Raw genomic sequence first — 21,281 nt, forward strand, 5'->3', positions numbered from 1 at the left:
CGATCATTTGTTCTCATATGCCTTTTTGTTCATTCTGGCGAAATTATTTTTATTACGTCTGGCGAAGCTGTGCTTGTAACATTTAAGTCAGACCTGTAGCAGTGGGAACCACGTAGGACGAGGTCAGGTCTGAGCGGCTGTGGGTGGAGGTAGTCAGTCGTGTCCCGCCAGCCCTAACGAAATCTATGCTCTGGAGCTCAGATTTCGATGGAACTGCGCAGTTTTCCCGCCGGCTCCAAAACTGCGCAGTTTTCCCGTCCACACGCAACGTTTTATCTGCAACGATTAGAACTGCGCAGACAAATCGTTGTGTAAAACTGAGCGTGTGGACCGGGCTTTAGCCTTCTGCTGCCACGCGTTTATTTCCTGCTTATAAAGTCGCTCCAGTTCCACTTTGTGGGACACTCGCACCATGGGTCGAACCAATGAAAAATTGCAAAGTTTTTTTTCCTTTTTAAACTAAACTGAAGAAGCTTATAATCGAGTCGCCGGACGCCAAAGTTGGTCCTCATTTATATACGTAATCCAAGTACTACGAGATGGGTTCGGACTTGAAATGAAGCAGTGCATTTAACTTTCAATGCTTGTGATATTGGATCGTCGGAAGCTCCATCAGCTTAAAAGAAATTATGCGCGAAAATTTTAGACTGCATTCGGTTGAGTAAAAATACAGTCATTGCACTGTAACCGATGATAAAATAATATTCATAACAATGACATTCACAGTCAAGCTTAAATTAGCCTGCATGAAAGCAAATTCATTTATACTCATCACTTAATTGGCTACAAGTCGAGTTGAGGCTAGGCCAGTTTACTTCACTTCCATGACCGCAATGTAGGTAAGAACAAATGGTTAAAAAAGATTGTATTGTTCAAATGAGCTGCGTTAATTGAGATTTCTTCAGCATTCCATAACTAGAGTCACATAAGAAGATAGCATCTTACAATTTAAGGAAAAGATACACACGAAATTCTGCGGCGTTCTTCTACTGTTATTAGGTTGTGAACAGATAACATAAAATACTCGAGATGTATCACAAACTAACGTCCAAATAATAGGGATTATATCCAGACGCTATACTTTCAGAATTCGCTAAGTGAACGTAAGTACTTACGCTCTATTTCTTGTCTATGATTGGTGGATTTTGCTCGAAAGGCCGTCAATGAATGGCTGATGAACTTACGATCTCTTAACTTTTTTTGAAAGTATGAGCCCAGGTATGTACATTTTGAATCGTAAAGCAAAGATTCGGGCATCATGCATTAGCGGGCGTTCAGCTGAACAAAATTGAATGTGTCATTTCTACCTGTAGATCTAAACCCGAGCAACGGATTCATTCCAACACAAACAAACGTGGGAAAACATTTACAGTTGCATTATATATTTTTCCTTTTCATAACGGTTTATAAAGCGTTTTATTGCCAAGCCGATGAAAAATTTCGACTTCGATCTAAAACCTAATAACCTATTCTTATAACAACAATTCTTGACACTCGTCAACCTATAAGAGCCAAGTATTAAATATGATTTTTTTCACTAAATGACATCAGCATCTAGCTCACTAGATGCAGCTGCTTGAAGGCTACCATATTAAATTTAACAACGAAATTAACGTAAAGATTCGCGACGCGTACATAAAACGCGCCTTGTTAGATAGATCGGCATTTACAGAATAACACGGCTATTCATTTAGGTACACTTTGAGATACCAAACTAAATGAACGTGAGGAATTCTACTGTACTAATTCTACTTTTCATCCTGAGAAAACGGTTTATTAAAGGAAATAATTAAAATTTTATAAAATAATAAAAAAACTATTATATAATCACTGGGAAACTTATTTATAACAGTTATATCCAGGGCAACCTAGGGGAACCTACTTTATTGCACGAATTTCTACTTCGGGAGTAGAAATGACGCAGTCATCCTGACGCTGTCAGGATGCTGAAGACGCATCCTGACAGCGTCTCACTGAACTATAGAATCCATTAAATTTTTTTTCTGCAGGTTCCGCGGCAAAAGCGATGTTAGATGACGTAGGATGTCAATGAGAAGTCAGTAGTATCCGGATATATTTTTGAACTTCGTGCAATAATGCATTATTACAATCATTTATTGCAAATACTTGGTGGGGATCAGTATTCAGCCATTCTAATTGATTAAAATAAATTCCGATTTTTTTCGCATAAACTCAGTGAGTTTCATAAGATAGACAGCTGTGCATTATTATTATTTAATTACATAATGTTATTATATAATGGAGCTGTGCGTGAAAGTTTAATCACTAACCAAAAGAGAAAAGTGTTAGCATCTTTCATGATATTAATGTATTAAGAGTACAATTGTGCCTTGTTTTCTTATGTATCTGTTTTAAAGTCAGAGGGATTTGAAACCGTTGAAATATTCTTTGTATCTTCCCTAGTTATACAAGCATGGGATAATTCAAGGCTTTCTAATAAGCAAAACGAATCTTATTACTGAATCCTCTAATTAGAAGTGTTTTTAAAGATGGTTGTTAGATCAAAGTTAATTATTTTTAAAATATGATACTACGGTCATTATCTCCGCATTTAAAGCAAATTCTTGATGGGGGTCGACAGTTTAACAGGATATAACTTGCTAAGCTATTTACCAGATACCCGACTAGCGGTATGCCAGTTACCCATCTAGCGTTCTCCAAGAAATTGAAGCTGCGTTATCAGAGCTGAGTTATGAAGTGAATTCATTTGATTTTGAAAGATTCACCGCAGGATGTTTATATGTTTATAAAAAATTAATTGGTTTGAAATCAGTCAATCTGTGTTCAAGTTACATGAAATTATTAGCACAATTTTAAGATATAATATCTGGATCTTGCTGGGATCTGGGTACATGGATCGTGCCAGGCAACTAGCAAATAATTCTCGCCAAGCAACTCTACTTAGATCCTTAGCATTAATTAATTGCCTACAGAACAGAATTGCCTACAGAACAATTGCCTACTCTGATCAATCACCGATTGTACAATGCGTAAATTACGCCAGGAACCAGTGCTTGCTGCTATGATTATAGCTTGTTGTCCAGACAGTAAAAGTCGGGTGGGGCCACATGGCTTGTTTCGTGGCAGTTATTCCGGCCTCATGGAGAGTGACGCAGGCGGTGCAAAGGCTTCATCCGAAGCCTGTTGGGAGTGCAGCACAAGTCGCCTGCGCAGCTTGCAGCACTCGCAGAAGCACAACAGCACGGCGAGCAGCATGCCCAAGCAGAGCAGCATGAAGCATGAGCTCACCTGACAATGATAACATTCGTATTACTCCGGAGCCGAATTATTATTCCGGAATTGGCGGTCGTCCTTGATCGAAGTTTAAGATGACATCTTTAAGCATAAAGATAATGATTTCATGTGATGGTTCCTTAGCCTCTTCCATCAACATTAAGGTTCACTCAGTGCTGCCCATCGTACAGCAGTACGGCATTGATTAATGTCATCTCATTCGTTTTCCTGACTAGAGGAACTCCGTTACACTAGTTTTTGACGTTCCCTAAGTCATGCATCTGACTTATGTGATCTCGGTTACCCCCGACTTGAAGCACTTCAGTCACGCCCGACTTGACGCAGTTCAGTCACGCCCGACTAAGCTCACTTGGTCACGCGTGACTATAATCTCACCTCCTCTAGACCGAGCTTGGTAAAAGCAGGCTGGGCGCCCTCGCAGCTGCTGCTACGCCACCACTTGGAGCGCAGTTTCTCCAGCACTCCACCGTCACGCAGCTTCATAAGACTGACATAACATCGGTCTTAGTACTTAAAAATGTAAAAATTAATTGCGTAAAAATCTAAGTAAAACCTGAATTTGGATAATGATTGAGGAAGATCTTACATCACGTAACTTTTATGTATAGAAGATGCGGCGAGAAGTATTTATTAAATAAGGCATCACATCGCAAGAATATTCGACTTTGATACAGCATTGAAGTATAGCAATAACTCAACTGAACTGAATTCATTCACTGCGCACGGAAATATTTCGTTGGTGACATTTTAGTTTTTGAAGAAAGTTGTTCCGTTTTTTATTTATTGTAGCGCGTTGTAATTAACGAATTACATACACGAATATTAAATAAATAATTAAGCACTGAAAATATTATTTGGAAGCTCACTTGCTTATTAAAGGAAGATGGACGCCGAGTTGATGCTCCTCCTTGATGTCGTTTGGCATTGCGCCGGAACTTCATTTTAAGCCATAAACTTATAAATATAAATGGTTCATTCTGTGACTCACTTTGCGATTAATGCACTGATACGTCCATTTACCGGCGGGCAAAGCTGGGTCTGGGTGACCTACACAAGAACAAAAGGTGCATCGCTTGTCAGAAAATGTCTGCTTTATTTCTCTGGGAGTGAGAAATGAGACGTTGTGCGTGACTGTACCTAAACCTAAAGTACCTATATAGTAATACAATTTAACACTATTATTAGTACAATTGAATACTAACAAGAAGTTGAAGGAAGGCATGAGCGGTGAATTCTTCTGCAGCGCGAAACTATTCACTTGTCTGAACAAATGCTCGTTGAGAAGCCGGAGGTCACATTCCCTCCGCTGGATGTAGTCCAGCACTGAAAGTAAGACTTCTTGTTAAATCTCATTCAAAGCTTGAATTGTAGACAGGAAAATACTTGTCGATTGCTTGGCCTTGGTTTGTGTTCGCAACAGCTTGCACAAAGTCGGGAGATAAGAGGCCTTTAGCTCATCGAGTAATAACTCAAATCGTAGTTGGAACTTTTCACGACCATGACTTGCACAGTATTTAAAAGTTGGTTTCATTGAATAACAGTGTTGTCTGAATTTATGTGCTGCGACGAACGTACGATCAAAATGGTAATTTTTTAAAACGCATTCTTGGCTCAGAAATTTTTATATCGCTACCCTAATATGATTGAAGTAAAGTTTGAGCAAACCTTTGGACCGTAAACACTTTATTGCCAATGAATAACCTGGACTTCAAAGCGATCATCTCCACGTTACACATGGGAGTTTAATTAATACATTAATACATAGCTGACCTATATGCAGGACGCCAGGCATAAATGAATTAATTAAAGCTGCAATAGAGTTTAGTCATCTTCGACAGCAAATCCAAAATTTATTGATCACCAAGTGATGATTAGTCTTAAATGACCGGCGCGTTCAAGCGGATCAGATTGGAGCACCGTCTACAGCCGAGACGAAAAACTTAAAAGCTGAACAGCAGCTGAAATTAACAATCGAGCAAGAAGTGTTGCATTGCCGGTACGGAAGAGAACGGCAAAGAACTTAAATATAAAGAATCCTACGTAAATAACAACTTCAACCCTTGAACCAGAACCTCGGTCACACACCGCAAGCTGCGGTAAACGTATCAGAAGGCTTCCTAATCGGTGCAATAAAATTACCTCAAGCAGCAATGGAAAATGGGCTTTGCATCATAAAAGCAAAGCCTTGTGAAGATTGAAAATTGACTTCCTATCACAGTAACTAATTCGACCGCGTCAATCTTTCACATATACGATTAGATATATAGGAACAAATTACAACTCCACATGCAAATATTTTATTGTAAAAAAATACGGAATCATAGTCTGCAGAGTCCTCAACGGATAAATCTAAACGTAATTCGCAATATCTACATTTAATCTCCAATCATTTTGATCATTAACAGATTTCATATAAAAAGCTTTTCGGAAACGGAGAAAATTCGTTCGGAGGATATATAAAGAATGTTTGTTTTCGATCCTCCATAGACATTGAAGTCCTGCGAGTTCTTAGTTTATTTGATTTTAGGTAAAGTCAATCAGTTCTAAACCTCTTGAAGAATATCAAACAATCACAATGTGAAGATCCAAAAAGAACAAGAAACACAATTTTTAATCAACAAGAGGCAGCCGAAATTGCAATTATAGACAAAGACGTTTTACAACGCTGTTTCATATCTAGACGACAGCATAATTTAAGCTTTCGGGTTGACAATGACACTGGTTGCCAAAAAATATTAAGGATTTGAATATTCCTAGAATAAATATTCAATGGCATTTCAACTACGACAATGACATTGCTTATCCGAAAAATTCCTAGAATTTGAACAATTCATATATTAATTTAGAACGTAATCCGAGCTGCTTCTTGTGAAGGTAGAGTCACATCCAGAACTTTAGCATCGTCCAGTTCGTGAATCAAGTTGACGGTGTCTTGGTAGAGATCAGGGTAGTCGGTGCGCAGGATGGCATGGAAGGTGATAGCAGCTCTGAACTCTTCTTCGGTACAGGATACGTAGGGTGAACATCCTCCCTTCAGGACTGCGTACACGCCGTGAACTTGTACAGGGGAATAGATAACGTTAAATATTGAACATTTTAATGATGATTGCTAGGCTGATAATTACCGCTATGAAAATTGTTCAAATAATTTTTACTACTATTAATTGGGATTTGAAAACTTGTGGGATAGTGGAAATTCACAGTAAAGATAAAAATGTTCAAATTCCGTTCCTATATCTCAAATTTGATTAACTTGTCGAGATTATGATGAAATTGCCTAGACAAGAAACCAAATTTTTGCATCAGAGTACTGACAGGATAAAATTTTAAATAATTTCACCTCTATTAACCAATCGAGGTCACTTTCAACATAATAATCGAGTCAAGACTTGAGTTACATGAAAACTGAAGTATATTTCTTGTGTTGTCACAAAAATAAAATGGTGAAGTTTCTCCAGAATTTTAGGTCCGGAATTGAGTGCTGACCAGTCACCAATACTAACACCATTCAAATTATTATGCCATCGCACCTTTGAGAAATTGATTTAAACAATGCCATCTAACCCTGAAGTAATTCATTTGAATTATTTCTCACCTTTTAGTAATTTTTTGAAGTCGTCAGAAAAGTCGGGGCAGTCGCAGTTTGACTCTAAGATGCACTTTATGGCTTTCTCAACTTTTTGTTGACTATTCAGTGAAGGTCGAACGGTGAAGTCGGTGAAAAAATCCCAAGTTTTATATTCTTCCTCAGTTGGCATCTTGAAGTGTTCCTTTATTGACCGTTTTTGGTGTTTGTTTACAGCATTTGCATCTTTCGGATCAGAATTAGTGACTTCATTGATGCTCAAAACATACGGGTTGGGCATTGCATGCGTCTTGCGCAAGGAAACGGTCATCGTTCTTATATTATTTCCAGATGATAAAGCATGAAGATCTAAATCGGTCAAAATAACTGACAAAGCTTCAAAGATTTCTCTGGGTGTGACGTTTTCTTCGGAACCGACGACAAGGGTTATCTTCTTTGCTTTTGCGACGGGTTTATGGGGGTTTTAACATTCCAATTTCTTCAGAATCTGTTAAATCCGTTTGAGTTCCGCCCGATAAAATTTCAGTTTCATTAAAAATTAGTCGAATCCTGAAATTTGCACCAGAATCGTGGGATTTTAAAGATCCTTTTCCTGCAGCTTTGGCGAAACAAATGCCAGAAATTACGAACACAATTATGAATAACTGACAGTGCATTTTACTGGCCTTTTTTACACTACCCTGAAAAATACTCTGAAAACGAATGAAGATGCGTGAATTACATTGTAAAGTACAGATTACAATGATATTAAAACATTATAAAAGAAGGTGAGAATACTGCATAGAATGCCGTACCTCGTTTATAAGGCCGTCGTTCAACTGTTGATGAGGTTTGTGTGTAATTGATCTATGTAATAAACCTGCAGCTCATCACAACCTTATAAATGACACCAGTATAGGAAAAGCCTCACCAGTATGGGAAAAATGAAGAGTGCAGAACCAAATTAATTTATCCCGTAAGAATTCAATTAATCTACATTGATTGGTGCCTAAAAAATCATATTTTCTCCCCTTTTTAAGAAATAAATGCTTCACCGCGATATACTTTTCAACAATTTAATAATTTTAAGTATAGCAGCTTCTTTATTTCCTCCATTAACCGCGGCCTCGGCCTAATTTTCAGCATTCCTTATTTTTAAAAATCATCGGTCATTATTTCGTTTTAGTTAAAGAAAAAACCCACACCATAGACTCGAGTAAGACTCGTGCTTGTCTGGTGGTTAAGATCACAAACGCATCGAATTGAAGGTTATAAACTCACAAGTGGCTTTGAAATTTATGGTCGAAATAGGCAAATTGGTCGGGTGGAGAAAAATCAGCTACAGGCCAACACGCCTAACCACAGCTGACACCTAAATTATTTTTATTGTATGCAGGACAGCGAGATCTAAGATAAGTGTGTCCATGTTTTATTTGGCATAGGTCCCTTTGTTCAGTGCAGGTGTTGCGTACGTTTTCTCCCCACTTCACGTACAAAACCACAGCTTACCTTCTGATAAACACCTCAACATAACATAGTATTTTCGGGGCTGAAGAAATAAGCCCGATGTGGTCTGTCGCCGACTCTTGTACCTTTTGTGCCTTGTTACCAGGAGATCTAAAAACAGGTCTTTTGACCGGAACTTCTAATAACTGATATTTCTTTGGGAGTCTGCACCAGCACAGCCGCATCAAGGAGGCCATCCAGAGGCGTCAAAACAAGTTATTCACAAATTAATACGGCGGAGGGAGTTACGGCGATATCGATTAGTCCTCAAGTGTCCTGCCGTCTCCGTCCCAACCCGGTGATATAACTGTTCCCAACCCGGTGATGTACCGGTTGGGGAACTGAAGTTAGGTAGTTCTTTCATTTCCATAGAGGCGCGAATTTTAGCAGTGAGCGACTAGTTGGTATTGATTTTATTCCCACATAGCTGTTGACGATAACTCTGCTCAATTTCTGAACTTAGGTGAAGATTCGTGTTGAATCTTTCCTTGAGTCTTCATTTTCCTTCCTGGAATCACTCGTTATTGTTGGATAGAGGACCTTTCCGTGCCATTACAGCAACTACGGACGGAAGCTGATATTAAAAAATTAAATTAAGAAATTAAGTTCTTGAAAGAGAAAGATCGGAAATAAAATTTACCCAATTTTAACTTAGTAATGTTCTCCTCCGATCACAAACAGACTCGTGGTGAGCGTGGTGCGCTGGGTCGATTTGAAAGGAAAAAATTCATTTATATGCTTCGAAAAATTGTAAACGAGATGAGACATAAATATTTTATTACTCCCTCACGCCTCACCCGTGCTGCCCAGCACACTTCACTCGTGTAGCTCAGCGCCTCGATCGTGAAGCCTCACGCTTCACCCGCGTCTCAGATTCACGCTTCACCTGCGCTTCAGCCTTTCGCCTCAACTTTAGCCTCACCAGCGTCCTAGCCTTACGTCTCAACTTTAGCCTCACCCACACCTTAGCTTTACGCCTCAACTTTAGCCTCACCAGCGTCCTAGCTTTACGCCTCAACTTTAGCCTCACCAGCGTCCTAGCCTGACGCCACACCCCTCAACATTAGCCTCACGCCTCACCAGGATAGTCAGCGATGAAGGCGTACGTGCCGTTACGGACGCGCGTGAGGCCCTCAACATTAGCCTCACCAGCGTCCTAGCCTCAAGCCTCACCAGGATAGTCAGCGATGAAGGCGTACGTGCCGTTACGGACGCGCGTGAGGCCCTCAACTTTAGCCTCACCAGCATCCTAGCCTCAAGCCTCACCAGGATAGTCAGCGATGAAGGCGTACGTGCCGTTACGGACGCGCGCGAGGCCCTCATCGTAGGACGCGACGAGCACGTCGGCACCGAGGGAGGAGAGACGAGCGGCCGCCGTCACGTGGTCGGGGCTGCTCGAGCTCTGCACGCGTGCACCGGGATCTATTATATCAATTATTAATAATTACCCATTACTTTTAAATAATTATATAATTAATTACTAATTAGGTAATTAACTATTATATTATAATTGCTTAATTAATAATTAATATAAGTTATTTAGTGAAGTGCATTAGGATTATTTATTGGCTGCGTGGCGTGTATATTCCATTAGATTAATTTCAATTGATAAAGTAAGAGTAGTTGGAGTGTTAGGGGAAGGGTCGGATGAATGAGTGTCTGTATTTGCGGATGAATATTTTTTTTATATTATATATAATTATATTTTACGCAAGGAAACTGACTAATCTAATCAAACATAGAAATCTCATTAGATGAATGTTGTTGTATAGAAATAACCAGAAACTCAACGAATTGATATTAAAATTGCGCTGCAAGAAATGCCTTCAAACATCCGGCATGCAAGATAATAATCATAGCTACTACCTCTAGCCTCGATGAAACTAACGTTACATGTAAATACTAGACACTTTCAAGTAAAGGTGATTAACTAGAACGATATTTGTTTAAAATACCTTGAAATTTTCAATGTAAACGGAACCAACACGCGTGCCAAACTGCAGGTCAGAACCTACGAGCTGCCGCAGGCTGGATATCGGTGTCGAGGAGCTGGAAATACGAATACGTGCTACGAGAAAATTAATTCTGAATTACTATAAGGATTCCCAAAAATATTTCAACTCGCTTCACTCGATGTTTCAGTCATTTTAATTCTAGCAACAGGTTCTAATGACTGGAGACACGGCAATGTCGTACGGTATTTCTCTATTTTATCGTATTTGTACCATACGACATTCTCACATTTATCAGGACTTAATATAATAGACGACAAATAGAACGACGATAACGCACACATAAGAACAAAATAATATGATAAATTTGTAATTAATTAATTTTTAATTTTTTTATTCAATTAATTTATTTTATTTGATTTTTAATTAATTTTAATTGGATAGAATAATGAAAAAGTTTAATTAAAAAAAGAACAAACAAAAAGAAAATAATGGCGGTTATAAGAGGGAAGAAGACGCATGGGTTGCCTGGTGACGGTGAGGTAGGAGACGAGGTTGGACGTGTAGGACGCGTAGAGTACGAGACTTAACACCCACGTCATCCCGAACACCTGTCGCGTCGCCAGGGTCCTGGGGGCGGGGTCCTGACCTGTGGAGGGTGTGAGGGGTGTGAGGGTGGTAGGGGGAGACGTGAGGGTGGTGAGGGGGAGACGTGAGGGTGGTGAGGGGGAGACGTGAGGGTGGTGAGGGGGAGACGTGAGGGTGGTGAGGGGGAGACGTGAGGGTGGTGTGGGGTAGACGTGAGGGGGGTGAGGGGGAGACGTGAGGGTGGTGAGGGGAGGCTCACCCTGCTGCAGGAGCGCCGTGGCCGCCGTCATGACGCCGCTGCTGAAGGAGAACGTCGGGTCGTCTAGCTCCTCGACGCGCGACGTCTCCTGCAGACGTATTTAATTATTTCCTCGTTGTTATTTAATTATTTCCTCGTTGTTATTTAATTATTTCATTTGTGGCGAAAACTGCTACAGCTGAGGGGAGTCTTCTAGATCTCCGCGAGATTTGAAGAGATTTACCGAGAGCCTCAGAGCTTCTAAAGGAATAAAATTTACAGGAATGATATTAGACTCGGTCTGAATGGTGAATTTGTAAAGGAATAAAATTTAGTGGTTATAGAGGTGAAAATCAAATTTATTAGACTCGGTAGGAACAGTTGGAATAGCGGAGAATTGGTATGTTTCGAAATTTTATCAGGACCTTGCAAGCTGAACTGACTATTTCTGCTATACAATCGCGAGAAATGATGATAAAAGACGGATTGATGCTTAGTAAAGTTTGGAAACTCCAGAATTTTTAGCTATAGTAACTATTATACCTGTCGGTTGTAGAGCCTAAATAAATAATTACATTGAATATTGAATATGTAAAATGTTTATAAACATGAACTTGCCTCAGGTGCCCATCCGAGGCTGATCTTCCGGCCGCTGGCAACGAATTCAGCAGTCGTTGACTTGGTCGACTTTTTTTGCTTCAGCTGTTGAGTTCTTAGAGGTCTTAGTTTGTGTTTTTGTTCTAGCATTCTTGGTTTCCCAAAAACCTGATTATTTTTGGTGCGTGTTGAAGAGTCTCTGTACCTGTGCCAAAAATGAAATGCCAATTTGTTGAATGCAGGACTATACATACAAATGCAAATCTCCGACGCTAAATGACAAAGAAAAAATACTAACAATAAAGTACAGTATAGCGGTGTCAGCCACCCTGTAACCACTGGGCCACCCTGTAACCACTGTACCACCCTATAACCACTGGGCCACCCTGTAACCACTGGGCCACTCTGTAACCACTGGGCCACCCTGTAACCACTGGGCCACCCTGTAACCACTGGGCCACCCTGTAACCACTGAGCCACCCTGTAACCAATAACCACTGGGCCACTCTGTAACCACTGTACCACCCTGTAATCACTGGACCACCCTGTAACCACTGGGCCACCCTGTAACCACTGGGCCACCCTGCAACCACTGGGCCACCCTGTAACCACTGGGCCACTGTCAACATAAATCACACACAATAAGTCGCATCGCAGTCAGCATACCTGAACTTGGAAGTGATACAGAGGAACAGCGCAGTCACTGGTATGACAGAGAGTGTGCAGAACCACACGTTCTTGTTGAAAGGTTGCAGGTACACCCCGAACATGTTGCTGTGTGAAGTGCCTTCCTTTACCAGAATGCCTGCCATGTGTAAATGTTATCTTTGAAAATTATCTCTGGATGTGTGAACTCTGAAAATTGAATATGCTGCTTACCTAAATCACGTTATTACGAATCCGGGAATTTTTATTAATAATAAATCTAACGCATGCCAATTCAATATAATTTACTCCAAACATTCATAGAAGTCCCATATTTCACTATTTTTTCCAAAATTTGACGAAATTTACGATTTAAATTTTATATATGCACACTAATTTTTAATTAAATTTTTTCATCCAACTATTACTACTTTTTTCTGAAATGCCTCACTATTATCACTCTATGAAAAAATTTCATGCTCAGGTATTTCACCACGACAAGATAAATACGTTTTTACGCGGCCGAAAGCCTTGATATATATACGCGGTACCAGGCTTCAAACACAAAAGCTGTTTCCAACATATTTATATATAAGATAGTTTGTCGCTACTTTCCAAACTGCGCCATGAAAATACATCAGTCGACCTTTCCACATGTTGAATAAATATTGACCTCAAGAGCAAAAGATTATATGATGTAAAAAATAAAATTTGTAACAAAGTATGAAACAGAAAAAATAAATTATGTACATCAGATTAATTATACTGAATTACCGGCGCCAGCGTAAGTTATTGCCACGGCAGAGAAGTCAACCGCGCGTTTCCTAGCGACGCTGTAGCCGATGTTGCCAAGACCGACGTGGGCCCGCCCCTCCAGCACCTCCCTCAGGATACCCGTCCATGACCCATTAGGTAGCTGGGACCCAAAGTTACCGTCGCATACGTTGTAAATAGAGTATCTGTCCGGACAGAAAGTGTATAACGTATAAATTAAGTATAATAATCGAGATCTGTAACACCATAGAACTATTTTAATTAATGCCTAAAAATGTCGAGTTGGCACTGAATGTTCAGGGCCGTAAATGACAACCTAGTATTGTGGCTTTAGATGCGCTGCATGTCTGAAGAACTTTAGTGTGTCACTCAGAACAATCAATGAAGTAATTAATGACGAGATAATTACGTCGTAATGCCGACGTCATTCTGACGTCAGTTTAGTAGGGTAGATTTGTAATTAAAGGATGAAATAAGTGATATATTAAACCATTAAAGGCTGGGTGTCTCAATACAACCTCCAGTATCCGAGAACCTAGAAATATTAACCTTCCAAAAGTTTAAACTTAATGTTGCCTCCTTTTCCCTTCAGATACTGAATGGAGACTTACGATTCTGATGCAGAATGATGTATGTGAATATAAAATTCTGTTATAAATCTGATGCTGTGACATCGTAAAGGTTCAATAATTCGGTCAATACGGAGCCATGTCAGTTATGCACCAAATTATCATGTCCTTCTTGATATGGCGAAGAAGCATCGATTAATAATGAATTCTAATTGATTGTTCAGTCGCTACTATTGCTAAACGTATTGTTTTTTCAAACCTTGCCAGAGTGGTGAGCTTGGGGATATCTGTGAGAAATTTTGACCAATTTATGGCGAAGACTTTTAACCATACAAGTATACAAGATTAAAAAATGAATGATTTTCACGAGCATCAATGATTACTCCAAGGTTTAGATTAGCTTAATTAAAGTAATTACTCATTTAAGATTAAGAAAAATATATGATTACACGGGCATCAATGATTGCTCGAAGGTTTAGATTAACTTAATTAAAAGTAAGAATTTATTATTAAACGTATTGCCTTAACAAACTCACGTGAAGTTCATTTGCTGACTCAGCATGTTCATGATGTCGACGAGAAAGCCTGTGTGGTTCACGTATTTTGGACATGTCTGCTCGGCCCTGCAATGCACATGACTAAAAAATGTCCTTGTCGTGAAAAAATTAGCTAAGATTAAAAAATAAGAAAATTCCAAATAAATTTGGATCATTTCAGTTACTTTGATGCAAATATAATTAATTTATTTGGCCCATGTGCCAATTGCAACATTTATGGCAGGACTCCAATATTCTTCTTGTATTTTCCATGGATGTGATGGTGCAAGCAAGAAAAACCGTCAGGAAGTAAGCCTGTAAAGCGCGTGAAAATAACCAATTCTAAATAAAATGAGGCCAAAGAACCTTCCAGATAAAAGTTGAAATAGAAATTTTTAGTCTGTAAGCAACGTATTGTATTCAGTAGAAGTATCTGCTAACGATGTTTACGTACGTGCGCTCGTGAAAGTTGGTAAGCGAATATTAACGAAAAAAAACTTACAAGCGAAAAACTTACTGACTGGCGGGAGGCAGCTTCTCGCTCCCCATGAACGGCCAACTCTGTCATGATAAATTTATTTTAGCTCAGCATAAAATGTATCTTTGATAAATAAATCTTTCATCAACACTTCTATTGAAAAAAATGAAACAATATTATATAAAGCTTTCTACGTAAATTGACACAAAAACACAACTAGTAATGAATGAATGAGGGCAATTATCTTGACGAATACGAATTAAAAAGGCTCGAAACGAGTGAGAATATTTTGTTATTAATTTTAGGTGTACAAAAAAGCATGGTAATGAGACGATACTTCTGACGATTTACGAGCTAATGAGACTGTACTTCTGACGATTTACGAGTTAATGAAACTATACTTCTGACGATTTACGAGCTAATGAGACTATACTTCTGACGATTTACGAGCTAATGAGACGATGCTTAGTTACGGTTGAAGTACAGACAAAATGCACGACCACCGTCTTCTTATTTCAAACCGTTACGTGATTTAAATTTGTAATGCAAATGAAGATGCATTGAAGCAGAAGGACAAACGCGTGCAAATTACTGAGGATCTGGGGGCTGATTGTTGGGTGCTGGCATAACTGAAGAAATGTGTCAGCGCTGCTGGTCAATCGAGGAGTTTTGACTGACGTTATTGTGAGGCTTCCTTTGTTCTCGTAACGAGAAAAATGCTCCCAAGAATATGAAAAGAGCATGAAAGAGGTTCCTAATGCGCGCATCAGTCCGGCAATTGGATAGGAGTGCGTCAAGTTCAGAAGCCAGGAAAGGATATAGCTTTGCTTGCCGTTTTGCATACAGAAATAGTTGCCTACATTTTTAGATCTGTGCACTGGCAAGTAATTTTTTTTTGCAAATAAAATCTTTAGTTTTAATGACTAGATTATTTCAATGAAATGATTGAAGACTTGAGGATACATCAATGACTTTACCAGCACCGCTGCGGTGTCAGAGGATGAATAATGAATTAATTATTGGACATATTGCGGAGAAATAGCTCATCAAGTATATCTACTCAGAGCGTACATGGTCAATATCAGATCTTCCACGCTGTCAATCGTTGTAAACGAAATCGTTTGTTCTGGAATTCTTATGGCCTCCTAAATTATAGTCCCTAAGAATGACCCAATTATTATTAATAACCGAGAAAGAGGCCCCGGCGAGTTGGAATTCCGTGCTTCGTGAAATCGGTTTCTCATTTTTGATGGTCCATGCAGACGCGCTCTAATTGATGAGTTATGCGTGTGAAATGCGCAAAGACGTAACTATGACTCATGATAAATACGATAAAGAACTCGACATCAGCGAGAGTTTTGACAAGCTATTATTGATGTCCGTTGTCTCCTTATTAGTTTGAAGGAACTTGTACAATTAATATCTAGATATAGTTACGAGAAGTTTGTATAATCCTGAATTTATGCATAAAAGTCACGCAAAATATCGCAAATTGAATTTGAATCGCTTAGTTAAATTCAATGAAAAAATTCTACTTCTATTGTGTTTGTTGAATTTGTTATCAATATTTTAAGGAGCCTATATAAGCCATAAGGCCATGGGCCTATTTCTTCAGTGCCGATACTTCTACTTTATTAAATCCATAAACTGTTCATGTTCACCAGAAGGTTATAACCATGCACAATAATTTTAAGTGGAAAATTTATCATTTTAAAGTTCGATTGCATTAAAAAGAAAAATTAATTCCCTTTAAGTAGGTAGTCCATAAATTGCTTATAAATGTTACTTATAAATTCAGGATAATTATTGTTCACTTTCGACGTACTTTTATCTATGCACGTTAAAATTATATCATTATTAAACACAAGAGCCCGAAGTCACTAACAGCTAATTGGTTCTCACAATTCAAATTGAACTTCTATTGCCACATTGTATGTACAAGCGCATTTAACAACAATTGGACGTTCACAGTGACGGAAATGTGGCGACTTACGTTGACGGTTGCCATCGTGAGATGCATTCCTTGCAGCTGGTAGTACGGCTTGGAGGAGTACTTAACGAGGCTACCATGCACGAGCCCAGACTGAGTACTGTGTACGGGGTACCAGGAATACGCTGCTACCATGGCTGGTCTTGATGGTAGATAGTTCTATGATATTAGGACAGGTCTATTACAATGGGTATTCAAGTTACAACAATGTTACTTACAATATGCATTCAAGCGCTGCTGGATTGAATAAAGTTAGTGCAGGTATGGAAACATAATTAATAATTAATCTATAATGATTATCGTATTATTTTTAATCTCCGAACTTTAGAAAATGTCGAACTCAGTAGCGATATAATTTGAACAAAAATTATTTCAACAGTGATTAAAAACAAATAATCAGAATCGTATATGAATAACCAAACAACGATAGCTTCAGAAATAAGTGAAATAGTTTAAATTGAAACAAGAGCTCACGGTTGAAGAATGATTCGACGGCTGAGATATAGCAGCGAAGTCTGGAGGGCGGACTCGCACTTCAATGGGTCGGAAGACAGCCTATTGAAGTAGGCGGTGTAAAACATTATTTATTTCATGCTTAAAACCTTGTGTTCACTGAAATGGAACTCTTGAACAAGCCTTTAGTTACCTACGGTTAAGACCCATAACAATGAATCTATCAGTATACATCAGTATATAGAAGAAAGACAATTCTTTCTTTATATACTAAAATAGATCTCTTCAGTATATTTCACTACAATGACCGTGATCATAGGTAAGAAAATCATTCACAACTATTATTGATGCTGTTTAGACGTTTCACTTGAGGATTAGATGATTAGATCAAGAAATTAGTGAAATTATGGACCCTGTCCCATATATATAGCATAACAGTATATTAAATGTAAGAAAGCACCGCTGAAAAGCATCTTCTTGCTGGATTTAGCGTTACAGTCAAGACTTGCTTCATTTTTTTGCGTAATGATGTACTGGGCTGAGCTGGAGTGACAGGACAGGGCAGCAGATTCAGACAGTCTCCTGGCAGTATCGATGTTTTCTGACAGCAGCGATTTCAGGTTCAGCTGAAAATCCGATAAAAAGAGATTCTTCAGCAAAAAAATTTTCCGATTAAAAGGAATGCAAAGAAATGGAAACGAAAACGGGTATAGCCATTTTTGTTTGAAACTTGCTATATTGAGTGAGTAATGTGCATTTTATGCTTTTACACGAGAGAATCGACAAATTATTGATTAGAAGACAAAGTCTATATTAAAGGTTTTAATCGATAATAAAAGAACGAACTGCGAGTCGTTAATTAATTTTTCTCCAGGATTGTGAACAAAAATTATGGACATGTATTAATACCATTTTTTTATTTGCATACTTTCACGGAATTATTAGTGCGTAAGAGTGGTACCAAATGCTATTATCATAAAAAAAACTTGTTTACCCTACATAAAACTACTAATCTCGTTTATAACGCGCGCAAAGTGTTCACTTGCGTCTTGCCATTCAATTATGCGTCATACCATAATAAGATGCGTCAATAGCTTACATGCTTTGCATTTTTAGGTCTCGTAACCAATCATAGTATCCATCGAGAAATACTGTAAGATTTTCTCTTTCGAGATTCAATAAAGTCATCGTCTCCAGCAAATTGATTTCTTTCTTCTATCTTACTTCGAGTGATGACAGAACTTTACCACCCTAGGGCCGTATAATCTAAAATAGTTAAGAGTTCGTAATTTCATCAGCCAATCACTGACGGCTTTTCAAGCTAGACATAGGAGAAATCGACCGCTACGTGTACTCAGGCCGCTACGTGTACTCAGGCCGCTACGTATACTCAGGCCGCTACGTATACTCAGGCCGCTACGTATACTCAGGCCGCTACGTATACTCAGGCCGCTACGTATACTCAGGCCGCTAAGGCCGCTACGTGTACTCAGGCCGCTACGTATAATCAGGCCGCTACGTATACTTAGGCCGCTAAATGTACCTAAGCGAGATTATTAATTACGGTTCCTGCCTTAGAGCTTCACCTCATCCTGTGCGAGGTACACGGCGTTGCCGGGAGTGTGGGAGCTGGAGGCTGAGACGACAGCGTCAGAAGGCGTCACGATGAGCCACTCTCGAGAAGAGGAATTTCCCTCTCTCCCCAGACTCGAGATCTGAAAAGAGAAATTGGAGAAATTTAGAATCTGATTTAAAATTTTTTAATATGAACGACAGCTTTACTTGGAAAGAAGGCACAACACGGAAATAAGTGTGATATTGATATCGGAATTGGAGGAAGTCGTTGAGTGCATAGTTTCCCTCAATAAAATTCTAATAAGAAGCAAAAAAAGTCCTTCGAACACTTCAAAGCTGCCTTACACTTGAACAAAAGTGCTTCTGAAAGTTATGAAAATTCGGTTATGAATAATTACTTACTCCTTCAGTATCTGGTCAGTTAAAATTAAACCATCACTTAATCAGTGCAAAAAGTATGCATAGTTTATTGTGAATAAGTGGAATATTAAACGGAAGCCGAGTTTGATCTAGTTGACCTAGTTTTCTATATAACATCAATTATTAGCTGCCAGAATGTGGGTGAAGCTCTTCATGGGAATTATTAAACGAATTGCCGACATATATTGGGAATATTTCAAGTTTAACGTTGCTCATCCATTGAATCTACATTAAAAGGCATTAACATTAAAATTAAAATTAACATCTACATTAAAAAGTAAAATTAAATGGATGAGCATTATGAATGAATTCATTGTTCCACCCTGCATACTACGATTTCAGCACCGTAATACTACGATCAGGCGACTTTCGAAAATTGCAGTTAATTTATATCTCTTCATTTTATTTCTTAACAGCTTCACTCTAGCGTAAGATGCAATTAATTTCTCTCAATAACTTAAGTTTGACCTCACCATGCATAGCAGAGCGGTAGCTGTGAAGCGATTCCCCAAGGCGATCACTTTCAGAGGCCGTCCCGTCAGCCAAGATTCTTCCCAAACGAAGTCTCGAAGCAAAGTTAAGGTTGAATTTTGAAACCAAGGACAAGCCGACGTTATACCAGTGGTGTTCCGTGTCATAACCGTGTTATATTGTTGTGGAACAGCCTCCTGCCTAATCATAGTTCGGCTGATTGCTGCTTCCAGTCCCTCAGGAACGGTTTTCAAAGCTAGTCGAGTTCCATAACGAAGACTTCTCTTCAAAAGCGATCGCCCTGCATGAACAATCCGAATGACAAATACGGGTAGCAATAAGTTTGTACATTCATCATTGCTTAAGAAAGGTATGCAGTTTCCACATCCATTACGCTTGACATCTTTGACTTAGCACGAGAACCAGTATATAAAAATGAAGTCTAAAGAACCGTCGTTACAGATTTGGTACAGATAAAAATCCGGTCTGCCACTAATCGGAAGTTCTATGTTCATGAACTCCTGGAGAAATAAAAACGCCGTCCAGACATGATTCTACAAATAAAATTTTTCTGCCATGCCTTCGAGCGAGTCTGCGTCGTCAAGCCTCATTTACAACTCAAATGTCCGTAAAAAAAATTCCAGCCTTCGAGAACATGTTACTTGACGCTCTCAATGTGCAATACTATGTCGATGCATTTACAGTATAGTGGGGGCATAGTGAATGGTTATAACTAGGCTGAGTCTTGGAATTCAGCCTTTTACGTTAGAATGAAGCAAGTTTTGTTCATCGTAAGTTTGCAGTTTACAGACACCACAATTCACGTTCGCGTGAATTGAGGACATGGACAGACAGATATGTAGTTGGTCTGGCTTTTCGATCAGAGAATGCCGTAATTGGTACGTACGAAACCACTATTTTAATTAGTTCTCATACTTAGACCCGTGATGTCCCATTAAATAATCTGATTCTAATTTCAAATCAGGGCCACAATATAATATTTTACCATGTATTTTTACAATCAGTTTCACATGACCTAAATGTTAATGAATTTCAAAGAACTTTTATGTGATGCCTTCATCAAAATTCATGACATAGTCTAGGGTATATTTAATGAACTTAATTCACACCCACGGCTCACCTACGGTCGTTTTTACGTCATCCTTAGAACTGCTATCTGTGACGAATATGGCTTCTTTCCACCGTAGTTGTCTAAACCATGTGAGCAGAAAGCCAAATGTTCGCGGAATGATTTGCAGTAGCCGACCGCAAGAGGTCGCACGACTCACAACAGAGCAAGGATCTGTGTTGACCGGGAACTGTGGTAAATTGATGAACTTATATGTGGTGCTTACGTTGAAAACCTCAAGGTCCAATAGCAAAACATTTGACTGCACCATTTGCAAGAAGGTACACGAACCAAACAACACCAATACCGGTGGTGGTGCTAACAAATATTCATGAATGTTACTTGAATTCAGAAGTGCAATATGTTTTGAGAAACTCGCAGGAGGGGCAAGATTAATGTGTATGGTGTTAGGGATCAAGTTTGACGCGTTTGACCCCAAACAGGGCAGTGGTTGGTAGATTATATCTTCTTTGGTCCCTGGTAACATGGTTAGATGGTCGGTGCACGATTCGTGCAGCA

At 39.1% G+C, this 21,281-nt stretch overlaps 3 protein-coding genes across 3 annotated transcripts; all 3 read right to left on the reverse strand.

Annotated features, from left to right (window-relative positions):
• Window positions 1-3,108: 3,108 nt before the first annotated feature.
• LOC125179562 (glutamate receptor 4-like) lies at window positions 3,109-9,670 on the reverse strand. The gene is made up of 5 exons (XM_047885654.1): window positions 9,590-9,670; window positions 9,428-9,503; window positions 4,479-4,599; window positions 3,652-3,763; window positions 3,109-3,270 (listed from the first exon to the last, which is right to left on the reverse strand). The coding sequence occupies exons 1-5, from the start codon at window positions 9,668-9,670 to the stop codon at window positions 3,109-3,111; spliced, it is 552 nt and encodes a 183-aa protein (XP_047741610.1).
• Window positions 5,558-7,556, reverse strand: LOC108679775. Its single transcript, XM_018168500.2, has 2 exons — window positions 6,872-7,556; window positions 5,558-6,333 (listed from the first exon to the last, which is right to left on the reverse strand). The coding sequence occupies exons 1-2, from the start codon at window positions 7,170-7,172 to the stop codon at window positions 6,119-6,121; spliced, it is 516 nt and encodes a 171-aa protein (XP_018023989.1). The 5' UTR covers window positions 7,173-7,556; the 3' UTR covers window positions 5,558-6,118.
• Window positions 9,671-12,354: 2,684 nt separating the features above from the next.
• LOC125179563 lies at window positions 12,355-20,910 on the reverse strand. The gene is made up of 10 exons (XM_047885655.1): window positions 20,775-20,910; window positions 19,636-19,934; window positions 18,754-18,882; window positions 17,677-17,793; window positions 17,189-17,269; window positions 16,718-16,873; window positions 14,764-14,807; window positions 14,247-14,333; window positions 13,142-13,326; window positions 12,355-12,527 (listed from the first exon to the last, which is right to left on the reverse strand). The coding sequence occupies exons 2-10, from the start codon at window positions 19,840-19,842 to the stop codon at window positions 12,355-12,357; spliced, it is 1,179 nt and encodes a 392-aa protein (XP_047741611.1). The 5' UTR covers window positions 19,843-19,934; window positions 20,775-20,910.
• Window positions 20,911-21,281: the final 371 nt, after the last annotated feature.

The sequence above is a fragment of the Hyalella azteca genome, unplaced genomic scaffold (genome assembly GCF_000764305.2).
Source record: "Hyalella azteca isolate HAZT.00-mixed unplaced genomic scaffold, Hazt_2.0.2 contig2705, whole genome shotgun sequence".
Lineage (NCBI taxonomy): Eukaryota > Metazoa > Arthropoda > Malacostraca > Amphipoda > Hyalellidae > Hyalella > Hyalella azteca.

Excerpts from the sequence above, each read along its gene's own strand:
- LOC108679775 (XM_018168500.2), bottom strand. The coding sequence starts at position 7,172 with ATGACCGTTTCCTTGCGCAAGACGCATGCAATGCCCAACCCGTATGTT. Across the intron at positions 6,334-6,871 it reads CTTCAAAAAATTACTAAAAG|TTCACGGCGTGTACGCAGTC; the intron begins GTGAGAAATAAT and ends CCCCTGTACAAG.
- LOC125179562 (XM_047885654.1), bottom strand. The coding sequence starts at position 9,670 with ATGAGGGCCTCGCGCGCGTCCGTAACGGCACGTACGCCTTCATCGCTG. Across the intron at positions 4,600-9,427 it reads CTTCATCGCTGACTATCCTG|TGCTGGACTACATCCAGCGG; the intron begins GTGAGGCGTGAG and ends TCTTACTTTCAG. Across the intron at positions 3,271-3,651 it reads CCAAGCTCGGTCTAGAGGAG|GTGAGCTCATGCTTCATGCT; the intron begins GTGAGATTATAG and ends TATCATTGTCAG.
- LOC125179563 (XM_047885655.1), bottom strand. The coding sequence starts at position 19,842 with ATGATTAGGCAGGAGGCTGTTCCACAACAATATAACACGGTTATGACA. Across the intron at positions 16,874-17,188 it reads CGTCGAATCATTCTTCAACC|AACTATCTACCATCAAGACC; the intron begins GTGAGCTCTTGT and ends CTAATATCATAG. Across the intron at positions 13,327-14,246 it reads AGTCAGCAAATGAACTTCAC|ATACTCTATTTACAACGTAT; the intron begins GTGAGTTTGTTA and ends CTGTCCGGACAG.